This window comes from Anser brachyrhynchus (assembly GCF_964034855.1).
Source record: "Anser brachyrhynchus genome assembly, chromosome: 19".
Lineage (NCBI taxonomy): Eukaryota > Metazoa > Chordata > Aves > Anseriformes > Anatidae > Anser > Anser brachyrhynchus.
This window is the reverse complement of record NC_137712.1, coordinates 1,432,950-1,452,464: the sequence shown is the minus strand read 5'-3', so window position 1 is coordinate 1,452,464 and position 19,515 is coordinate 1,432,950. Positions and strand designations below refer to the sequence as shown.

Genomic DNA, 19,515 nt, shown 5'->3' with positions numbered 1-19,515 from the left:
AAGAATTGAGATTGCACGGCTTACAAGTGACAAGGGTAAGAACGGGAGGGGGACAGCAGCAAGTCACTGGTGCTGTAAGATGCTGCAGAGGGCTCTCCTCATCGCTGTGGTGGCAGGGCCAGCTTCAGCTACAGAGGCGAGAGCTCAGGTCGGGGACGCCCTGTGCGAGAGGCAGTCCGGGGCAGCGCTGGCACAGACTGCCCGGGCAGGCGGGGATGCGCCAGCTCCGCGGCCATCCCGGGAGGATCAGACACCTCATACGCGTGGCAGACATAGCTGCCGCTGCCTTGAGGCAGAAAAAGTGACCTCTCCAGCAGTCTTCCAAAGTCTCCATGATTTACATGACACAGACACGTGCCCAGGAGCCCCGTGGTCTCTGCAAAGCACTGGGCAGCAGCTGCAGAGACCAGCGCACGGTGAGCCCCCCATGAGCACCCCACAGCCCCCAAAATGCAGCGCCGGGCACAACCAGATGGGCGACAGTGAACGCTGCTTCACCCAGCAGAAGTATCACAGTCAATTCACGGTATTAATGGGCCCAATCATTTTTGTTGAGCCTTGTTTGTTCCCGCAGTTGCTTATTTTTAGGGGATCATTTTGAAAGCAGCCTGGTCAGACGCGCTGTGCGGGGTACCCCAATCAGTAACCGTGATGTGCTGCACAGATCCAGTCAGAACTTACTAATGGTATGTGAACTCCAGTTAGGCGAATATTAGTAATAAATCCCCTTTACTCATTCTGCCAGAAGACCAACTTGTTTAATTTTAGATGGGAACGGCTTTGCCGAGTTCAACTGATGCACAAACTGAAGACAACTCTGCAAAACACGGCTTTAGAAAAAGTCTTCCAGGTGTGACACAGAAGGGCTCTGTTCAGTGCCAGCCGCCTACACACAGCTTTTCTACTGAAACCCTTGGAAAAAATCAGTTTGGATCTAGACAGTTCACTGCAGTAGTACAGAAGTGATCAGCCTGAAAGCATGCCTGCGGAATTGTTTAACCATGAGAGCTAGACAAATGGATTGTTTTGATGCAGTTTGACATTCTGCCTTTGAAATTCCAAATTTTTCAGCATGTTTGGAAGACTTGCTGAAGAAGTATGAGCACACAACTTGTATTTTTTCCAGTGGCTTCTTAAACAATATACAAGAAAGCATTTGTGTTATTTTAAACACCAAAATCTCACTTGACCTACTGGTTTTCCCCACATACATCTGTATGAAAATACAAAATAAAGTCTTGCCAGATGTTCATCCTTACTGCAAAAAAATGTGAAAATAATTCACTGCAATTACTCCAAGACAGACATTTCAGACAAAACTACAGAACAAGTTTGCTAACGCATGAAAATTGCAAGGTTTAAGCAGACACTCCACAGCACAATACTCCTAATGCACAAAGAAGCGTAAGAACTCAGTTTTCTACTCCACCGTGAAAACCCTTAAGTCTTTTGCTTTAATCATGTTTTGTAATGAGAAAGCAAAGAAAAAAAAACTACTAGGGGAAAACAGGTTACCCGACATACTCAGAATTTCTGAAAAATCATGCTTGGGAAGTTTGGGATGCTTCTGGCGCCAGCTGCTCGCTCCCCAGCAGAGGCCAGCAGCCGCAGCACAGGCAGCAGAACCAGCTGCACGGGCGCAGGACGAAGCCGAGCACCAGCGCACACCCAGCGCTGCCAGCACTGCGGACCGGACAGCTGGGGCTGCAGAGGTCTAGGAGCTGCCCCGGCAGGAATTGCCAGGGCTCATCTATCAAGGCCCAGCGGCTCGGGCGCGAGGGCCCAGCTGCCCACCCGACACTCCTACCAGCTGGCACCGCCGGCAGCGTGCCCGCGTCCCAGCTGCTGAGGGTCAGCCTGCCCGCCAGCACTGCAGGTGTGATCGAAAGACAGGAAGACGTGAAAAGAACTCAAGGAGCTCAGTTTATTTAGTTTACGAAAAGTTTATATAAATAACTTCATATGGAACAGAAGTTTGACAAGCATTTTTTCGGTTTAGCAAAGACAACACAGACAAAGCTGCAGCTAGACAAATTCAGACCAGCAATAATATACAAATATTTCGGGGAAAAAGAGGTCATTTAACTCATCTTAGAAGCCTTTGCTTTCAGTATTTGGCAGATACATCCTGATATGAGAATACAGTGGAAAATTAAGTCTCAATACCTGTTACTGCATTCCGGCCCCTCATGCATTAACTGTAAGCTATGTCAGGCTACAAAGATTCAACAGAACATTAAGCAATATTTTCATAAGCTATACACATATAGTTTATGAAAATAACTATTATATGTGCATGTGAAATTTCCATATAAAAATGAGCAACTACAAGAAAGCCTAGCTAGATGAATATAACAGTATTCCATAACACGCACATAACTGCACGCACATTTGCAACTCTGAGCCTATTTTACGTTCATTCCACAGGACTGTTCTCATTACAGAGGGAGGAAACACTTCCTCTTGGCAGAGGAACCACAGTTCTCCAATAAAAGTAAGTGCCATCGGCATGATAACAGAAGTGGAATGACCAGTGTCCTGACTCTGGAAGAACTTTAGTAGTTCTGAGCATCCGAACATTACTTTAAAATGTCAGTTAATAGTATGCCACACTTGAAAAATCCAGTGTTTCTAAAAATGACAAAAAAGTTGCTTTAAATTACAAATTTGCACATAACTCATCCCTCTGTTATGAATAGAATTGTATTGATTTAGGTCTGTAACATCTGCAAGTCCAACAAGGACTTGTTGCCATCTAGTGGATTATAACCAACAAAATGCATTTGATCCTTGGACACAGCAAATACCACTAGATGGAGTATTAAAAAAGAATTCTGAATTCACCTTATTTTAAGTGTCCAGCAGCCCAGATTTTTAGTCACAGAATGTTACAGGCCCAGAATTGCACTGAAATGGAAGATTCTACCAACTGCTTTCAGTTTCACTAGAAATCCCCAGCTATAGCATTTCTAAGTTTAATAGGGATACACTTCAGATGGATACTTTTAGGTCAATGTAATCTACCAGCACCTCAGGTTCTTTTTTAGTCATTGTATCACTAACATTCAGGCATCTACTTTACAGCTTTCACTGATGTATTTCTCATGGTAAAATCTTACGCGACCTACCTTGTGCTGGTGTAAACAGCGATGTACAGACCTGGACTGTGCTACTTCTGTGAGAAAGCTAATGAAATATCAGATCCTCAGTTCTGTGAGTAAGCATTAGCTGTAAAACTTCTCCAAGTCTCTACAGTGAAGTATGAATTCATCTCTTTACATGATCTCAGAGCGAGAAATTCTACCTCATTATATTTGGCAAGAAAAAGAGGTACTTACTGCCCACGGAGTTCATAGGGAGGACAGGAGAAGAGGAACTCATCTGCTCCACATCTGTAGCTAATGAGAAAGTGAAAATGAGAAAGTTGTGATGTGCGTTTTACCAAGCGCCTTAAGTAGTTTTTAATTTTGAAAACGTACATTTATACGTACATTTATAGGCATATCTTTCTTATCTATGGAAGTAGCTTTGAGAAGCAGTTTTTAACAACGCTGCCCTTTTCCCTTTTACAATATTATCTCACATACCCATTACCTGCAGATTTGCTTTTCAGAATTGCCATTCCAGCAAAACCACTGCAAGTTAGATAAGAACATGATTTCAGAACACTTCAGCATGAAGAAATCCTAAATTCTGACTGCTTTAAACTGTATACAATAGCATCTTTTAAGCAGAGCATTACTGCAGAAGGAAAGAGATGACAACTGTGTCCAGTGCACCTTCAAAAGATTCCTGATAGGAGGACAGATTCCTTTCCAAAAGTATACAAAATGCTGGCATTTGATCTGAAGCAGTACCTGAAGCAAGTATCTTTAAAGACAAAGACATTCCAAAAAGCTTTATTTTCCAACATCTGAGAAAAGAAACAGAACTACCTTCCTGTGCTTGCAAATGAAAAAAAAAAAAAGCGTGATCTGAACCAAGAGCCAGGTATCCTCTGCACTTCAGGAAAGACCCAACCTCCCAGGATCCAAACCAAGGACGTCATCTTCTAGTAATGGGGTCAGTTTTAATCTGAGATTAGGTAGCATGAAGAATTATTCTCTTTGGGGCTGGATCTCTCTCTCTCTCTCAAAAAAAAAAGACAACATTCACTCTTATCCCATCACCACAAATGCCCAAGTTCAACAAATCAGCCTCCCTCTCCATCATTTTTAGGATGGTAGATACCCACAATTATATATAATTGTCATATTTAAGAGCCAGCAAACGCATACTACAAGTTTACATTCCTCAGCCACAGAACACAGCCCCAGAAGCCCAGCTCAGCCCGCAGCCAGGGTTTGCTGCCAGGCCAAACCACGCGTTTCACATTCTTACAGTTCTGATTCGTTCGGCAGCAGCAATTCACTGAGGACTTCTGTTTACACTGAGAAGTGCAAAGTTCTGCTCTAATTAGGCAAACCACAAATGAATGTAAACCCTTCAGCAGACCATTGTCATGGAACACGAAGAGCAGACATAGCACCGTGCTTAGGGAAATTAATCCTGCTATATTTTCAGCCACACCTACTGAGCTCTTTGCTGAGGAGCCTCGGTCTTACTACAGAAGACCAACAGCTTTAGTTCAACATCTGAACTGCCACTCACAATAAAAGCAAGTGACAGGTTTATTCAAAAACGGCCTGGGTTATGCCTATCTTATTTTCCGTTGAACTAGAGATTTACTGCCCAGAACTTCTGAACAAACATGCATTTGTATGGCTTGGCTCTTCCTTGTGTTTCTCGCACCATTGCCCAGAAGGCTGTGTATGGCACAGCCATCCTGCAGCACTCCCGACAGCCACACGCCACACAGCACATTTTACAGCTCTTCTGATCTGCTTACAGGAAAAAAAAAAGTTTTGCATCTTCCTGTTTTCCACCTTATTTCTATGATCTCCTTAATGCAGGAATTGCTAACCCTTTGGAAGAGCTATAGGCAACTCAAACTGCACACATTTTTGTGACTAAAAAAGATTCTTTATATGCAGTATAACAACTTTAGATACATGGAAAGAGACGCCTTTTTTTTCCCCCCTATTTAAAGCTAAATATGCTTTCATATATAGCCAAGATAACTTCAATAGTAAGTGCAGCATTAAAGTTAGTGTTATCCTTCTGAGAACGGCAAGATTTAGTCCATGGAGACGTCAGTTCTGCGCACAACTGAGCTTTCAGAAAGGTTGAAGTAACAGATCAGCAGATGGTCATTTAAAGGTTACCTGCTGCTCTCTGGCAAGGAGAGGTCAGCTGCCCCCCCGTCAGCCAGATGGCAGAGCGCAGCCCGCAGCACTCGAGAAGCGGCGGTGTGAATGACCAGCACTTAGGGCGGTAAGCTACACCTGCAAACATCTGGAATAATTTATCAAGTATCATTCAAAAAGCAACCAAATAACACACGTGCCTTCGGAAGAGTAATTCTGAGTGGTAAGCATTTCGCGAGTGAGCTGGCGTAGGCTCCTGAAGTTTTACGCTGTTTGCTACAATGCCGCATGAAAAGTTGTAGACAACAGAAGCGCAACACTTCCTAGCTACACTTGAAAGGATAATTTCAGCTCATGCTTGAAATTACATCGATTTTTTAATTACCAACATTCACCACGGCTAGCACACTGGTCACAGCTCTCCTGGTGCCCAGCTCTGAAGTTACTCGGACCACCTCCGTGTTCGGCCAAGCCCTGCTGTGAGGCACACAACGCCATCCCAGCGGAAACACGGCGAGCCAAGACACCAAAAAAGCAGCAACAACTTACCTTACAACTTGCCTTGAATAGGTGAATTATAAAATGTCTCTTATTCCCATAAATCAGCATGTTCAATGTTTCATACAGCTCTTTATGAAGCACGGCAATGCTGGTTCTTATACACATCCCTCCCCTCCAGCCCTTTTATTTTCACCATTACATGCAACGTTAGGCTCCTAAAAACAATTCAGCTCCGAGAGGAGATATGGATCAACAACCGGCTGCAGCTTTGGAAACAGGTTTGCGCTAACAGATGAAAAGGACAAAAGTCTGCTCAGCTATGAAGAGCAGCTGGTGCCAATACAACTATTTACCCTCTGACCTTTCCTCTGCCCAAGAAGTGAACAGTGCCAATTGTTTTCTTGGATTATATACTGTTTACAAGCCCTGAGTGGCATGAAAGGAATTAATAATTTAGCTCACGGAGCTGATGACCTTTATTGGGGTACCCCCTATTTGCTGGGCAGAAATCAGAGCACAAGGCTGCCTTGAAGCCACAGGGTTGCTTTAAGACTTTCCTACTTTACAGCCTAATTGGCCACCATAACATAAATCAATTATTTCTCCTGTTTTAAGCAACAATGCTACCTATTCTCAACCACTCGATTTCTAACTTCCCTTGTATCAAGCCAGGCCTTGTTCTTCGACTTTTACGGCTGTATAGTAAACACGATGGCGAGGAGAGCGAGGAGAGCTTTGCAGGACGAGGAACGTAGGGAAATGCCAGCTTTTTAGAGGTTATGCTATTCTGAACTTCTCTTGACCTTTGCCTGCCCTTGTCCCCGTTTATGCTAATTGAAGGGGTGCACGGAGGCTACTCCTAGAAATGAACTTAGCCTGAACCTGTGACATAGCATTGGACTTTGAAGGTATCGGTGCACGAGTTTTGGCAGCCCAGCACCAAAGGTAACCATCGCATCCCATACAGAAGGAGTACAGCACGCGAGGCACGGTGCCCTGAACAACTGCGGGAGCCCTACCATCAGAAGCAGCAGAATCGTACTCGTATAACCATCAGGAGATTCGCGTTGGGAGGTCTCTGTCGCTCACCTAGTGCCCTTCCACTGGGAGCAGACCTGTTTTCAAGGCTGGACCAGTTTGACCAGGGGTCTCCTCACCAAAGCTTTGAAAACCTCCAGGGATACTGACTCCATGGCCTCTCTGGACACCAGTACTGCGTCACTGCCGATAACATTTTTATCCCCCTCAAAACATCCAGCAGGAATCTCCATTGCTGCAACCTGTGATCGCTGTCCTGACCTTTTGCCATACACCTCCAAAGAGCCTGGCTCCATTTGTTCCTAGAACCGCTTTTAAAGGACTGGGAGGCCGACAGTTAATCTCCACTTAGCCTCCTCTTCTCCAAGCTAAACAAACGCAATCCCCTCGGCCTGTCCTCATCTGTCAGGCGTTGGAGCCCCCAGCCTCCCCAGCAGCCCTCCTCCGGCCGTACTTCAGCTCCCCAGCCCGTCCTGTGCCGGGGGGAGCCCAGCACCGCTCCAAGGAGCCGTCACGCTCCCCGCCGCCTGCCGGCTACGCACGAGGCGGCCCCTGGCGAGCTGTCGCCCCCCCAGCACACCCTGCCGACACCCCGAGGCTCGGCAGGGCCCCGCGCCGTTTCGGCAGAGCCGCGCCGCAGCTGCAGGGGGTTACCGCGTCCCAGACGTTGGTCTCTGTTGAACCTGGAGGTTTCAGTCAATCCTTTCCTTCTGGTCACTGAGGTCCTCCTGTGCCCTCCAGGACAGCAGCCCAGCCTCACCGGCCGGTCAGACGCGCGCCCCGTCGTGCCTTGGCCGGTGCCGGCACCAAGCACCAACCCTGCACATGTCCCCTCGGTACCCGGCCACCCGTCAGCCTTTCAGCTACCGACTGCTACCCTCTGGGCCAGACAGCAGAGTTAGTTTTTCGCTCACATTTCCCCATTTGGCCACAACGATGGCACGTCAGACCGCGTCGAAAGCCTTGCTTAAGGTTCAGGTAAACGGCAGTCAGCTCTCCCCCCGTCCGGGGGCCCAGCCATCCCGGCACAGGAGGAAGGAGCCTGCTCAGGCACGGTTTGCTCTGGGTAAGCCCCCGTCAGCGTTCCCAGCTACCTTCCTGTCCTACCTGTGCCTGGAAACATCCTTCGGGAGGATAAGCTCCATACTTTTCCCAGGGACTGAGGCAAGGCTGACCAGCCTGCAGCTCTCCAGATCAGCTACTGCTAAGCAGAGCCGAGTTAAAGGTGATTCATTATCCCTTATCAGCGAATTTTACCATACAGAGACATTCCTCCCCTTTCCCCTACATCAGGCGGAGCTTCTTGTCTCACCTCTCTGCTGAAAACATGCTGCTTGGAGAGAGGAGCGGGAAGTAAGGTCACTTCGTGATAAATATTGAGTTATTTTTGTTAACATGGAAAACAATCACGGTTCCTATTTACCAACAGAGCTGCGAGCATTCACAGCGCTTCAACGTCCCACATGCTGAAGGAGCTGTACCTGCACCGTTCCCTTCACTAAACGCTACGCAGACATTGTTCTTCTAAATGTCTGTTTACATTCCAGGAAAATTCTGTCAGCGTGGTGTCTGATTTATTGATGCCATCAAAAGTCACAGGATTCCTGAAATGCCTGCTGAGACACAAAAATTGGGGCAGAGAGGAGATGCGTGTTGCTGTGGCGTCAGCCTTACCGCGTGAGTTCCAGACTGCGTTTCCAGAAGCCTTCTGCATTTCTTTACCGCGCCGCGGCAGGCAGCCCGCACAGCGCGCACCTTCCCACCCCGCTCCCACGGGCTCCCACAGAGGATTTCAGAGCACAGCACTGCCCTCATTCACAAGGCCCATCTCTTTTTAAAGGCATTCTGTCCTGATTCGAGAGCAGAAACAACTACAAAATGTAGAAGTAACCAATAGTAAAAAATCGTTGGCTTCAATTTGTATTTTCAATCTGAATTCAGAGCTTCAGGTCGCAGTCTGTTAACACCGGGTCCTGCTTGTACTGGAAGCTCTGCCCAAGATATTCTTTTTGCAGCTGCAATCCAACCACATAATTACCCTCAGTCTTTTTGATAAACTGAATAAGACAAGACTATCAGGCTCCCTTGATCTTTTGGGGCAATTCCCAGTATTTTAGGCGATCGGCATCAGGGCTCTCAGCAGCACTACAGCGTTAGCATTCCAACGAAGCGCTGTCAGTGCCGATGGGCAGTGAACACGAAGGGCCCACCCCCAGCTTCCAAAGGATCGCATCGGTGTTCTGTGCCGAAGCACTGCAATGACAGGCGCTTACTCGTAAACACATCTCGCAGCCAGCGCTTCTCAGCATTAACTGCCCGCTCCAAAGGCACGCTGCCTCTGCTCCCGGACGTGCCATTTACCTGGAATACGTTCTGGTTGAACCGGGTATTGCCTAGCAGACAGCCCAGACTACTCCAATATTGAAAGAGCAATTGCACAATCATTCTGTAAGTCTTTGTGCCGTCTGTACATTAGTGAAAATCCTATATTTACTTTTTGGTCACTGATAAAACGTTGGCCAACACAAGTCCTTGGCATACTACCTTAGAAAAATCCATCTCTTCAGTCTACTAGATTTACCTACATTAAAAAGTAAAGTTAACCAATGTTATACAAGGGTAGAGATGCCACTGGTCTTTGAAGCGTTATCAACCCAGACTAACACTCGACCACCAACAACTAACAGCACATTATGTCACGTAGAACATGCCAGAAACCAGGCTGTAAGTTAGCCAGCGTTCCCAGAGGTGCCTGGTTCTGGATGCCAACCACCAGTGCTTCAGAATGGAAGCACGACCGGACCTCTTCGCCATGCCCTTGTAATTCAGCAGCTGGTGCACGACCAGCACCGCCAAACTGATCCGGGGCAAGCACAGACATGTGGTGAGCTCTGAAAACAGTTTTTCCCCTAACCTCAAGGGGAATGAATTTAACAGTGTTCAAGTTTTATTTTGTGAAGATAGCGTTACAGCTCCTGTCTGTACCGGGCTTCAGCTGCACCCAGCCGAAGCTTGCTAGGACTCCGCTCTCGGTGCTAACCTGGAAAGGAGAGAAGAGTAACTGGGACTTACTGGCCACGGGGTCGTGCTCTGTGGAAGGATCCTGGCAGCATCCTAGAACGTGAGAAGTAGGTGTAGGAACTACGCATGCAAACATTCCTTCACTGCTGCCACACATGCTCAGAAAGACTGAACCATTAAAATTAACTTCTGAATGCACGGTGAACATCAAAACACCGCATTAGAGAGAGGGTGAAAGCTTTATAAGGGCCTACGTACAACACGTTTCTGTAATGCTCAATCCTAAAATAAGATAGCCGAGCTGCAGCAGGTATGCTCCCTGTACCATACAGAAAGCTACTGTTGGCATCCTGTGTTTAAGCCTATAACTCATTTTCAGCACAGGGAAGTGGCAGGTGTTAGAAATATGATATTCTCTGTTGTATAAATCAATCACCAGAGCTGTAGCTCTCGCCGCATGTCACAAGAGGACCAAATCAATGAATGAGCTTACCACGTAGTTTGTCAGTGCGGGTGTAGCCGTGGTTGGTGCTCTTTCATTTTCGTGAGGTCTTTGTTTCTTCCTACGGCCACCTGAAAGTGTTTTGTGGCTCACGCTGATGACTGCAATAAATGAACTGTCCTTTGGCAGCAAAAGGATCGACCCGGAGCTCCCCGTGCCCGAGGGATGCTCAGTGCCCGGGTGTGCGCCTCCAGCTCCAACAACGCTGCAGCCGGAGCCACCAGCGCCCCGCGAGCAGGCACTGGGCTCCGTCCCGGACACGAGACCAGCGCCAGCTCTGAACCTCTCCCTGAGACCAGACGGGAAGGGGCAGCTGTCCTGCAGCTGCAGTTACCTGGACCCCGAGAGCACACGCAGCTCCTCTTAACCACGTCTGCTACGGGATCTGAGTTTTACGCCCTGTTAAAGACGTTTTCCTTCCTCAACTACTGACTCGAGCAACTTTCATGAAATTCAGTGATCTGTGGCCTTCCAGTCTCACCGAGTACTTGCCTTGCAGCCCTAAAATACTGACATTTCGGGTTTTGTTGGAGTGAAAAGCTTACATTATCGGCCTCCTAGGAATGGGGACTGCATACAGACAAGAATCAAGGGAAATTTGATTCTTTCTCAGCACCTACCTCTCTGCCTACTGTCTCTGGTGTTTGCAAACCGTATTAGCTGCCGCTGCTTGCAATTCCAGAAACACTCCTTTCTCTTTGGGCCTCATTCCATCTGCATCTGTCTGCTGCTATAATCTCATTTTGCAGGATGCCATGTCTCTTATTAGCTTTTAAGTGTGGTAGCACACATCTAAGCATCACGGAAAACATGGCAGAAAGTGTTTGAGAACTAGAAAACACACTCCAAGACAGAAGCATCATTCCTGGCATTCGGATATTTGTTGATATTTATCTCCACTTGTACTAGATTACCTTAAGGACAAGGAAAATACCTACATTTTTAAAAAGGAAGCTACCATTCTCCCCAGTGGAAAACTCATTTTGAGTGACTTTAGCATACACTGCTGCTCCAGACAAATCTGAGGCTTTAATTCTAGTTTAATCTAACCTCAGAGCAATAGTACAGGAATTCACATTTTGCTGGTTTCCATGAAAAGGCAGTATAAAATTTTGCCTTTTTCTGTACCAGGTTAAGACATATGACTGTAAAATTTGTAATTCTAAAGCACTACTCACATACATTGAGAGAAATCTGTTTCTATTCTTCCGTTTGAAGCTGAGCATATTTGCTCACCACGTAGATTAAAAACATTTGAAGATCAGCATGTGGTTTTTTTCCACCAAAACCAGGCTAAACAGTAGCAGCAATTTATCATTCAATTTTTTATGCAGCAGCAAAAACACAGCTTAAAGGAATTAGCTCCTCGGCGTACAGCTCCAGCTGTCAGGACAGGGTATCAGCACCTCCCCTTCTGCTCATGACTCGTTCGCCATCTCCTTTAGGAAAGCGTCTTTGAAAACCTGCATCCCGGACAGCTGAAGTGTGAATGGAAAATATCCGACTCAGACAAAATAGTTTGGCCCCTGGGCCAGCGTCCCACGCCTCGGGCCAGCCAAGGCAAGGCACAGGCATGGCACTTACCGAGCGGCTCCGCTCTGTAGCGCTTGCCACGCTCGCGCTGCGCAGGGCACGGCTCCTCCTGGTGAGCTCCGCACAGCGGCACCGGGGCAGGCGTGCCACCGCAGCCTCGTTTGTCCCGACAGCGTCCCTGCTCAGCAGCGCCCGACTCCCTCACACTCCCAAACCGGAGACATTCGAGTTCTCTCCTCGTGTTACAGAGGAACCGAGCGCCCCACGACCCCGAAATAAGAACCCCACCTCGGCAGTCCCGCGCTCCGCAGATGGCCGCGTTCTGCTTGGCCAGCAGCGTGCTTCGTGGCTCGCCACTTGAGCACCGGGCCAGCTCCCCCCCACCCGCAGCCACAAGCCATGTCCGAGCCTGGAAGCGGCTCACCCTACCAAAGGAGAAAGTTAATCCCAGCGTGCCCTGATCTGCAGCCGACTGAACGAGGTGAAGGCAGCCCGAGTGCTGCCCCGTGTTCCAGAGAGGGGCAGGATGGCCAGGAGGTGATTCCTCGAGCATTTACAACACAAGGCACGAGAGCTGCAAGCATATCACAGCTTCCCCTTAGAAGTTTATCACCTTACGAGCTACAGGGCATTATCTTCCTTGCTGACAAACAGGATAACGTTTTTATAAGAAAAAGACTCAGAATTTCTAATAGTCACAGCTCAACCAGAAAAACAATGGCTCAAAGAACATAAGAAAAAGGGTTTCAACATCATTTTGGACCAGAATACTCTGAAGCAAGAAAAACCTTGCAGATCCTACCGGCTACGTTGGAAAGCCACAGAAGTGGAGCAGTGTTTCAGAGCAAAGCCACAGGAACAGCACCCTCCTGACGGCAGGGCTGGAGCTGTTTAAATTCGCACACTTAGAAGATACTGAGCAGCTCAGTACCCTGCCTGGCTACAGAAAGAGGAACTAGTTTGTAACAACGGACATTGAAGCTGCACGGGGACCGACCCGTTGGGTACCCGGCGATGCACCCAGCTGCCCGCGTGCCTCCGGCACCCGCTGGTTACGGGCACGGGCTCCAGGAGCTGCCGCGGCCAATAAACCACCCCAGCGCGTAACGTGAAGGTGTGTACTAAACACCGGGGTTTCTCAGACTTTAAAAAAAAAAGTGCGGAGTACTTCCAATGAAGCATTTGTTCCGTTTCAGGGGTTAGCAGCATGCCGTCCCAGCAGGCGGACGATGCACTGAGCAGCGCTGCTCCTCGCTGGGTGTTGCGTGGGCATGCCAGGAAAGCGCGTTCAGCGCCCGAGGAGCTGCCAGAGCGCAACTCCTCGTCCCACAGGGAAGGCCGTGGGTGCCCCAACCCTCGGTGCCCCCTCCGGCAGCCCCTGGGCACCAGCTCGGCCTCGTGCGAGGCCCTTGGGAGGCTCAGCGGGGACGGGCAGCGCAGGGCCTTGCCGGAGGCCGGCCCGAAGGAGGGGAGCCCCAGGCGCAGGACAAAGGCCTCCGGCCACCCAGAGGGAAAGCCCGGCACCTTCCCGAGCACACGTGCAGAGGGCTGAAAGGCCAGACGTTCTACACCGATAGCGCCGGGTTCAAGTTTCTGGAGCTCTTAAAATAGAAAAACGGCCCAGGGAGCCACGCTGTGCCACCCCCAGCAGAGGGCATGAAGCAGCTCCAGGGCACCAGGGCAGCGGCACCGAGCGCCCCTGAGCCCGACGCCGCCCAAGGACCGCGCTGCCTGCACGGCGAGCCCGCTGCAGGGCTCGCTAGGGCCACGAGCGCAGCGCTGCTCGTCCCATAGCAGGCACGCAAGAACTGTTTTTCCGGTGAAGGAATTCTGGCAATGGAAGTGACAGCTATTTCACTACAAATATTACGGTATTCCTTACACAATGGCTATTGCAGGAGTCCTCAGAGAAAGCGCAGTTGTAAACAACTTGCTTGTTTCAGTTTACAGCAATTTACTAGATAAGAGTTCAAGTAACCCCCAGCCGCCTGGTACAACAAAATACCCTGCGGAGGCTGGCAGTGACTGTTTGCTTATTGTTGTGCAATCTCTAGGTCTACATATATATTTTTATTTTTAGCACGGGTTAAACACGCAAGAAAAGGAGCAGCATCCAGAGCTCCGTTCCTTCCCCAGTACCAGTCTGCGGCACAAGCTATTTCAAACTTAGCTCGTTTCAGGAAGAGGCTGTAAGCTTTTGTAACTCTGCTCCTGCAGGGGCAGGCAGCGTGCTGCTGTACCTGCGGGTAGAGGACAGGGAGGCTTGGGAACAGGAGACGAGAACGGCCTGCTGTCGGCTACAGAAACACCAAATAAATCCAGGAGCAAAACACAGCTCAGCTCAAGTGCCGGAAACGTCTTTAGTCTGAGCTGAGACCGCGTAGAGGCGATTAATCAGTTTTCTTCACAACTTTGCTGTTTGTTTGTTTTCAAACGCAGAAGGCAGCCTGCCGCACCTCGTGTGCGAGTCTCCGCCGGGGAAGGACAGGGGCACGGGCACGGCGCTCCTCCCTGCCGACGCGGGGGCATTCCCGGCAGGGCAGCGGTCCCGCTTCCCACACGGGGTGATCGATCACGCCCTGCCCCTTAGAAGGGCCGATCGGTTTCCTGGTGCCAGGAAAATGATTGATGAATATTTCAAGCCGTGGGCCTCTCCTCCTGCTGGGTGCCCTTTTTACACGTCTCCACCGGGCCTGGGGAGCTTTTCCAAGACTAGGAAGTGTCATTTTTATGGATATCATCCTGTGGCAGGGACAGCGCGCTGGGGAGAGCTGCTGTGTGAATCAAGACAACACACCAAAGGCTGGCTCCAGCGTTAAGGTAACAAGGCAATGCAGCAGGCATCGGGGAAGCAGGGAAAGAGAAGCAGGCAAAGAAAAGCCTCGTGAAGCCGCGGGCAAGGCGGGAGGCACGGACCAGCCGCACCATCAGGCTGCTCGCGCGCCTCGGGAACGGCAGGCCGCCTGGCGCGCCCGCACCCACGGCTGCTCCCTCACTGCTCCGCAGCCCTGTCGGGCAGGGAAACGCGTCCAGCCACAGGTCTGCGTCTCTTCTCTTTCTAGAGACGCTTTCAGAAAACAAACTTGAAAGCTCAACAGAACATTCTGCCTGGGAAGCACCGAACAAGAATTTCTAACGAGGCCTCAATTACGAGGCTGAGCTTCGGCTCCCGGTTCGCACGGGCCGGTGGCACCACCGTAAACCCAGCACCGAGCTTCATGAGCCTTTCAAATCCACCTCCCAGCAGCCCACACTTCGCCCAGACTTCCCCATTTCGAGCAGTAGAGCCACGTCCCTAACGAAATACCAGGTGGGCTTTATGACCGGCCTTCAGTCACCCCACGCGGGCTCCATGCGGCGCAGGGGCGCGATGGCCGAGCGGGGCCCTGCCCCGGGTGGCCAAGCTGACAGAGCCTGCTTGGGAAAGCCGGGTGCTAGAGGCTGCGTTCGCAATTAACCCCCCCGAAAAACACCAAGCACGCACCCAGCATTACTGCTGGGCGATTCAGAAACCCGGCCTGAGGTGCTACGGAGGTGCACCGCTCCCAGGAGAGGAGCGCCAGGCAGCGCAGGGCCAGCGGGTCGTGGCTCTGCCACCGCCCGGGTACAGAACAAACACTTCGTGGAAGATGACAACAGAAATAAAAGAGCCAGACTGAAGCCTGCTGATTTTGACTTAATCTATGTCAGCCAACCCTGTCGGCCGCTAGGAACTCTGTCTCAGCGAACCCGGCACGGCCACACAGCGCACCAGGACCAAGCTCTCTTTGTGCCCAAAGGGATCTGGGAACGAGCACAGCAACTTCGGCTCCTGCTGAACTGACACCCAGAGCTCCAACTCCAGGAGAAACACTACTCTAAAAAGCTTACGTTCCACTGCAAAATAAGAGAAGACCCCGGCCAGGCTGGTACCCACCCTAAGCCAAGGCTCGGTAGCCAAGAACACGGCGCTGCAGGGAGGGAAGCTGCCCGCAGGTGAGGCCAGCTGCTGCCTGTGCCCAGCAGAAAGGCAGCTCTCTGAGGCTGTCTATAGAGCTGGCTCGGGACCTGAGATCTCATAGCAAGAGCGTACGTAACACGTTTACAGTAGCGATACATTCAGAGCAGTTCTCACTGTGCCTTGCCAAAGAACGAAGTCAGGTTACAGCTGGGAGACCGAAGGAGAAGACTTGCAGAGGACACGGGCAGCGCCTGGCAGCAATTCCACGCAGCACAACTTTCTCCATTTCCTTACGACAACGCTGAGCGCCACCAGGCACCCAGGTAAGCCACGTGCTCCTCAGAGGCGTGCCGGAGCCAGCGGCAGCCCCGCACAGCACGCCCACCGCAGCTCTCCGCTACAGCACGGACTGCCTCCGCACTCCTACCTTCTGGGCGTTTTCAGACTGATGTCCAAGGACGTAAAATTCAAGGTTGTATTTCCTTGAAATATTTAAACTTCCCATCAAGTTTCAGCCGAGAGATGTGCTTCAAGACAGGGACAGCACAGCACTCTGCAGTCAGCCTGACGTTAGAGCTCCGGTGAATTTTTAGCATTTTCACACAAAGGGAAAAACAGCTAAAAGCATTAATCCTTCACAGCGACCAGCAACTTCTCCAGGTTAAATTTCCAGCGCCCCCACAAAGGCAGTAGCCGGGGCGAGGAGGCGACGCGAGGCAGACGCGCCACTCACGCCTCGTGAAGGACGCGGGGTCCACCTCCGGTGAGCGAAGCTCCTTACCGAAGAGCTGCCGCAGAATTAGGGTACTCCAGGCGTAGTCTGCCTTCCAGATAAGTTACTGGCAATCATTTACCGATGCAGAATTTCACTAAGGCTAGCCTACCAGCAGTGTATTTCCTCTTTCTAGAAAAAAACTGTACAGAACCATTTTTATCAACATAAAATCTGCAGTCTTCTAATTAGGTAATTAGAACTGTAATAATTAAGGCTAAAGCTGAACCTCGCAGGTCCTCTTGTCCCCCAACTTCCCTTTCTCAATTAACTCTGCGAAGTGATAACCACTGTGGCTTAAAGGCTCAAAAAAAAAAAAGGGAAGGATCAAAAGGCTGGTTTAATACAGCTGGAGGGAAAGAATGCATTTCGGCTCACCAGCAACCATCTGATGAAATCCTGGGCCAATTCTTTATGTAAATGACTTCATTAGAATCACCAGATTACACTGCTGAAGGCTTTATTTAAATAGGCAGTTTATCGACAGGATAAACTGTGCTCTCATTCTCCGAGAATGCTAGTGTAAAAGCATTTGTTCAAAGCTGCCACCACGAAGAGTTGAACAGTAATTCACTAAACCACTTGCAAATTTGCCTCCCAAAAAAAGATATCAAAAGTGACCTGCCAGACACATGACTAAAAGCTCAACATTGCTTCCCAACAAGCAGTAAAAACAGCCTCCTGACCAGAAGATTCCGTTTTATTTTCTATTGTAGAGTAACTTTACAACAATTCATAGCAGAAAAAAATTGTTGCAGCTCCACATCACAGACTGCCTGCTAAATACATTGCTAGTCTTGTTTTTAATACAAAAAGGCACGCATAAAGCCTTTTCCCCCGATTAATGATCTACAGAAGCCATCAATACTGAATTCCAGCTTTACACCAAGAGGTATTTTTCCATCTAACCATCAAACCAAAACAAACAGAGGAATCAGTTCTTCCTAAATTATAAATCTTATTTCTCACCACATCCACAAGCTCAAAGTTCTGGTGTTTATTGTTGTCTATTATTATTTACAAAAGCAAGAGCCACACACGTTACGCAAGTCAAAACCGAGCTGAAATAACACCGCAACTTCTTGTTTATTCAGAGACATTTGACTTCAGCAGTGTTGCCATTCGACAACTCAATTTGTTTTTCTTCCTAAACCTTCAAAGAAATGTTTATAGCAAGTAAACTAAGACCTAGCTGTATCAATGAAATAGTCTTTGTTAAGCAAAGGCTTATCTCATCAGATGCAAAGCAACCAAGCATAAAGAGCCACTAAAAATGTCAGTGCGTACCAGTAAACTTTCTAAGAGAGCTGCAGGAGAGGGAAGGGATGCAAGCAATGGCATTTTTCTTTGAAAACTTCGCATTCTCTGTGCTCTCACAACTTTGTCCTTCTTTCTGCTGCAAAGCTCACCCGGATCAGAAATTTACCCATCGGGAACATTAAGGGAACTAAATAATTCAGTTAGTTTCCCGATACTTAAATCTTCTAAGACTATTCACACAAAGCGCCCGCAGTTGTCTTAATTCTAGACAACAAGCTTTACTCTTGTTTTATTTGAAACATGAGGGCTTTTATACCGCTTCAATTATTTTATGTTTCATTCACGGAAAAAAAAACAACATACCAAATGAAAACTCCAGGGAAATTGGTCTTAAGGGGATCCCGCCAGCAACTAATTGCTAGCAGTGCAGGAAAAGTGAAAGCCCTAACAATATTATTTAAAAAAAGAAGTGACTTGACTCGTTTGCCTTTGATTCACCCAGTTACAAAATACGTTTCTTACACAGAAGGGGACGCGCTCACAGTGGTACGGAAAAGCCATCGCCTTAGATTCTGAGGACATGCGAAATGCCCCCTGAGATAATGAGGCTGTAATTGCCAGTAACCGCTGCCCTCAGATCCCGCGGCCGCATTTCAAAGTTCCTCCGAGCCTCTGTCCCCGCAGAGCCCGGTAAACCCGCGGCAGCGTGCTCGGGGTTAGCACAGGAGCCACGTGCAGGGCTTCAGTTCATTAATGGGTTTGGGCACCGCCACCAGCAACGCAACCTACTTTGGGGCACGATTCCATACGGCGTTTCTTCCTTAAAAGAGCGAGAGAAGGAATCCTACCTCAGGGCATCGAAAGAGCTCCGAATCTCTGTTGGGATAAGGAACCATCGAGACCCCTTGCTTTGCGTTACCATCCGCAGGTACTTTGCAAGCCAACGCAGTGACAAGCCGACCCTTTCCGCTCCTCCCCCGCCCGCAGCGGGCTTTAGAAGGACTGAAGGTCACGCCGCGGCCCAACACCACGTTTCACGTTTTTGAAGGCGAAGTAGTAAAAGGCTGTTACCCCACCCCTGCAGGGAGGCTGACCGCGGGCACGGGCACGGCACCCGCCGGGACGCGGGGCCGCTCCGAGCGGTGGCACCGGGCGCGGGGGGGGCGCCCCGGCCCCGCGTTGCCACGGGAGGCAGGCGGCGGGGCCGGCACCGCTGCGTGAGGGCACCGCAGGCGCTGCCCCGCGAGCAGAGCGCCGCGGAGGGGGCTTCCCCGGCGCCCGCCCCGCCGGGCAGCCCGCGGGGGGAGGGAAACGCGGCGGGGGCGGCTCCGCGCGGGGGGGACGCGGCTCGGAGCCGCGCTCGGGGCGGCCGCGGGGGCACCGCGCGCGTGGCTGGGGGGCCGCTGCCCGCGGGGAGCCCTTCGGTGCGGGGAGAGGCGCCCCGGGGTGGCGAACGGGGCCGGGGGCCGCGGGACGGGCACGGCCCCGGCGCTGCGGGTGGAGAAGCGCCCGCACGGCGCCGGGAACGGCCGGGCCGAGGCCCGGGGGGCCGGGGCCGTGCGGGGCCGTGCCCGCCGCGCGGCCTTTGTTGCGCCCCCGCCGCCCGAGCGGCCGGGCCGGGCCGGGCCGTGTGGAGCCGCTGCCCCGCCCCGAGCGGCCCCGCTCCGCTCCGCTCCGCGCCGCTCCGCTCCGCCGCGCCCGG

General features: G+C 50.4%; 1 protein-coding gene across 5 annotated transcripts in view; it reads right to left on the bottom strand.

Moving 5' to 3' along the window:
• NR6A1 (nuclear receptor subfamily 6 group A member 1) overlaps positions 1–19,515 on the bottom strand; it is an 86,909-nt gene that overhangs the window by 67,176 nt on the left and 218 nt on the right. For 3 of the 5 annotated variants that reach the window (XM_080561977.1, XM_080561980.1, XM_080561984.1), the window contains exon 2: positions 3,339–3,398. The exons of 1 other annotated variant lie outside the window; for it this stretch is intronic. In XM_080561977.1, the coding sequence (XP_080418103.1) occupies positions 3,339–3,398 (60 nt within the window). Of the gene's footprint in view, positions 1–3,338; positions 3,399–7,892; positions 18,877–19,515 lie in introns of those variants that run through there. One more of the 5 variants, XM_080561982.1, reaches the window with a different exon arrangement.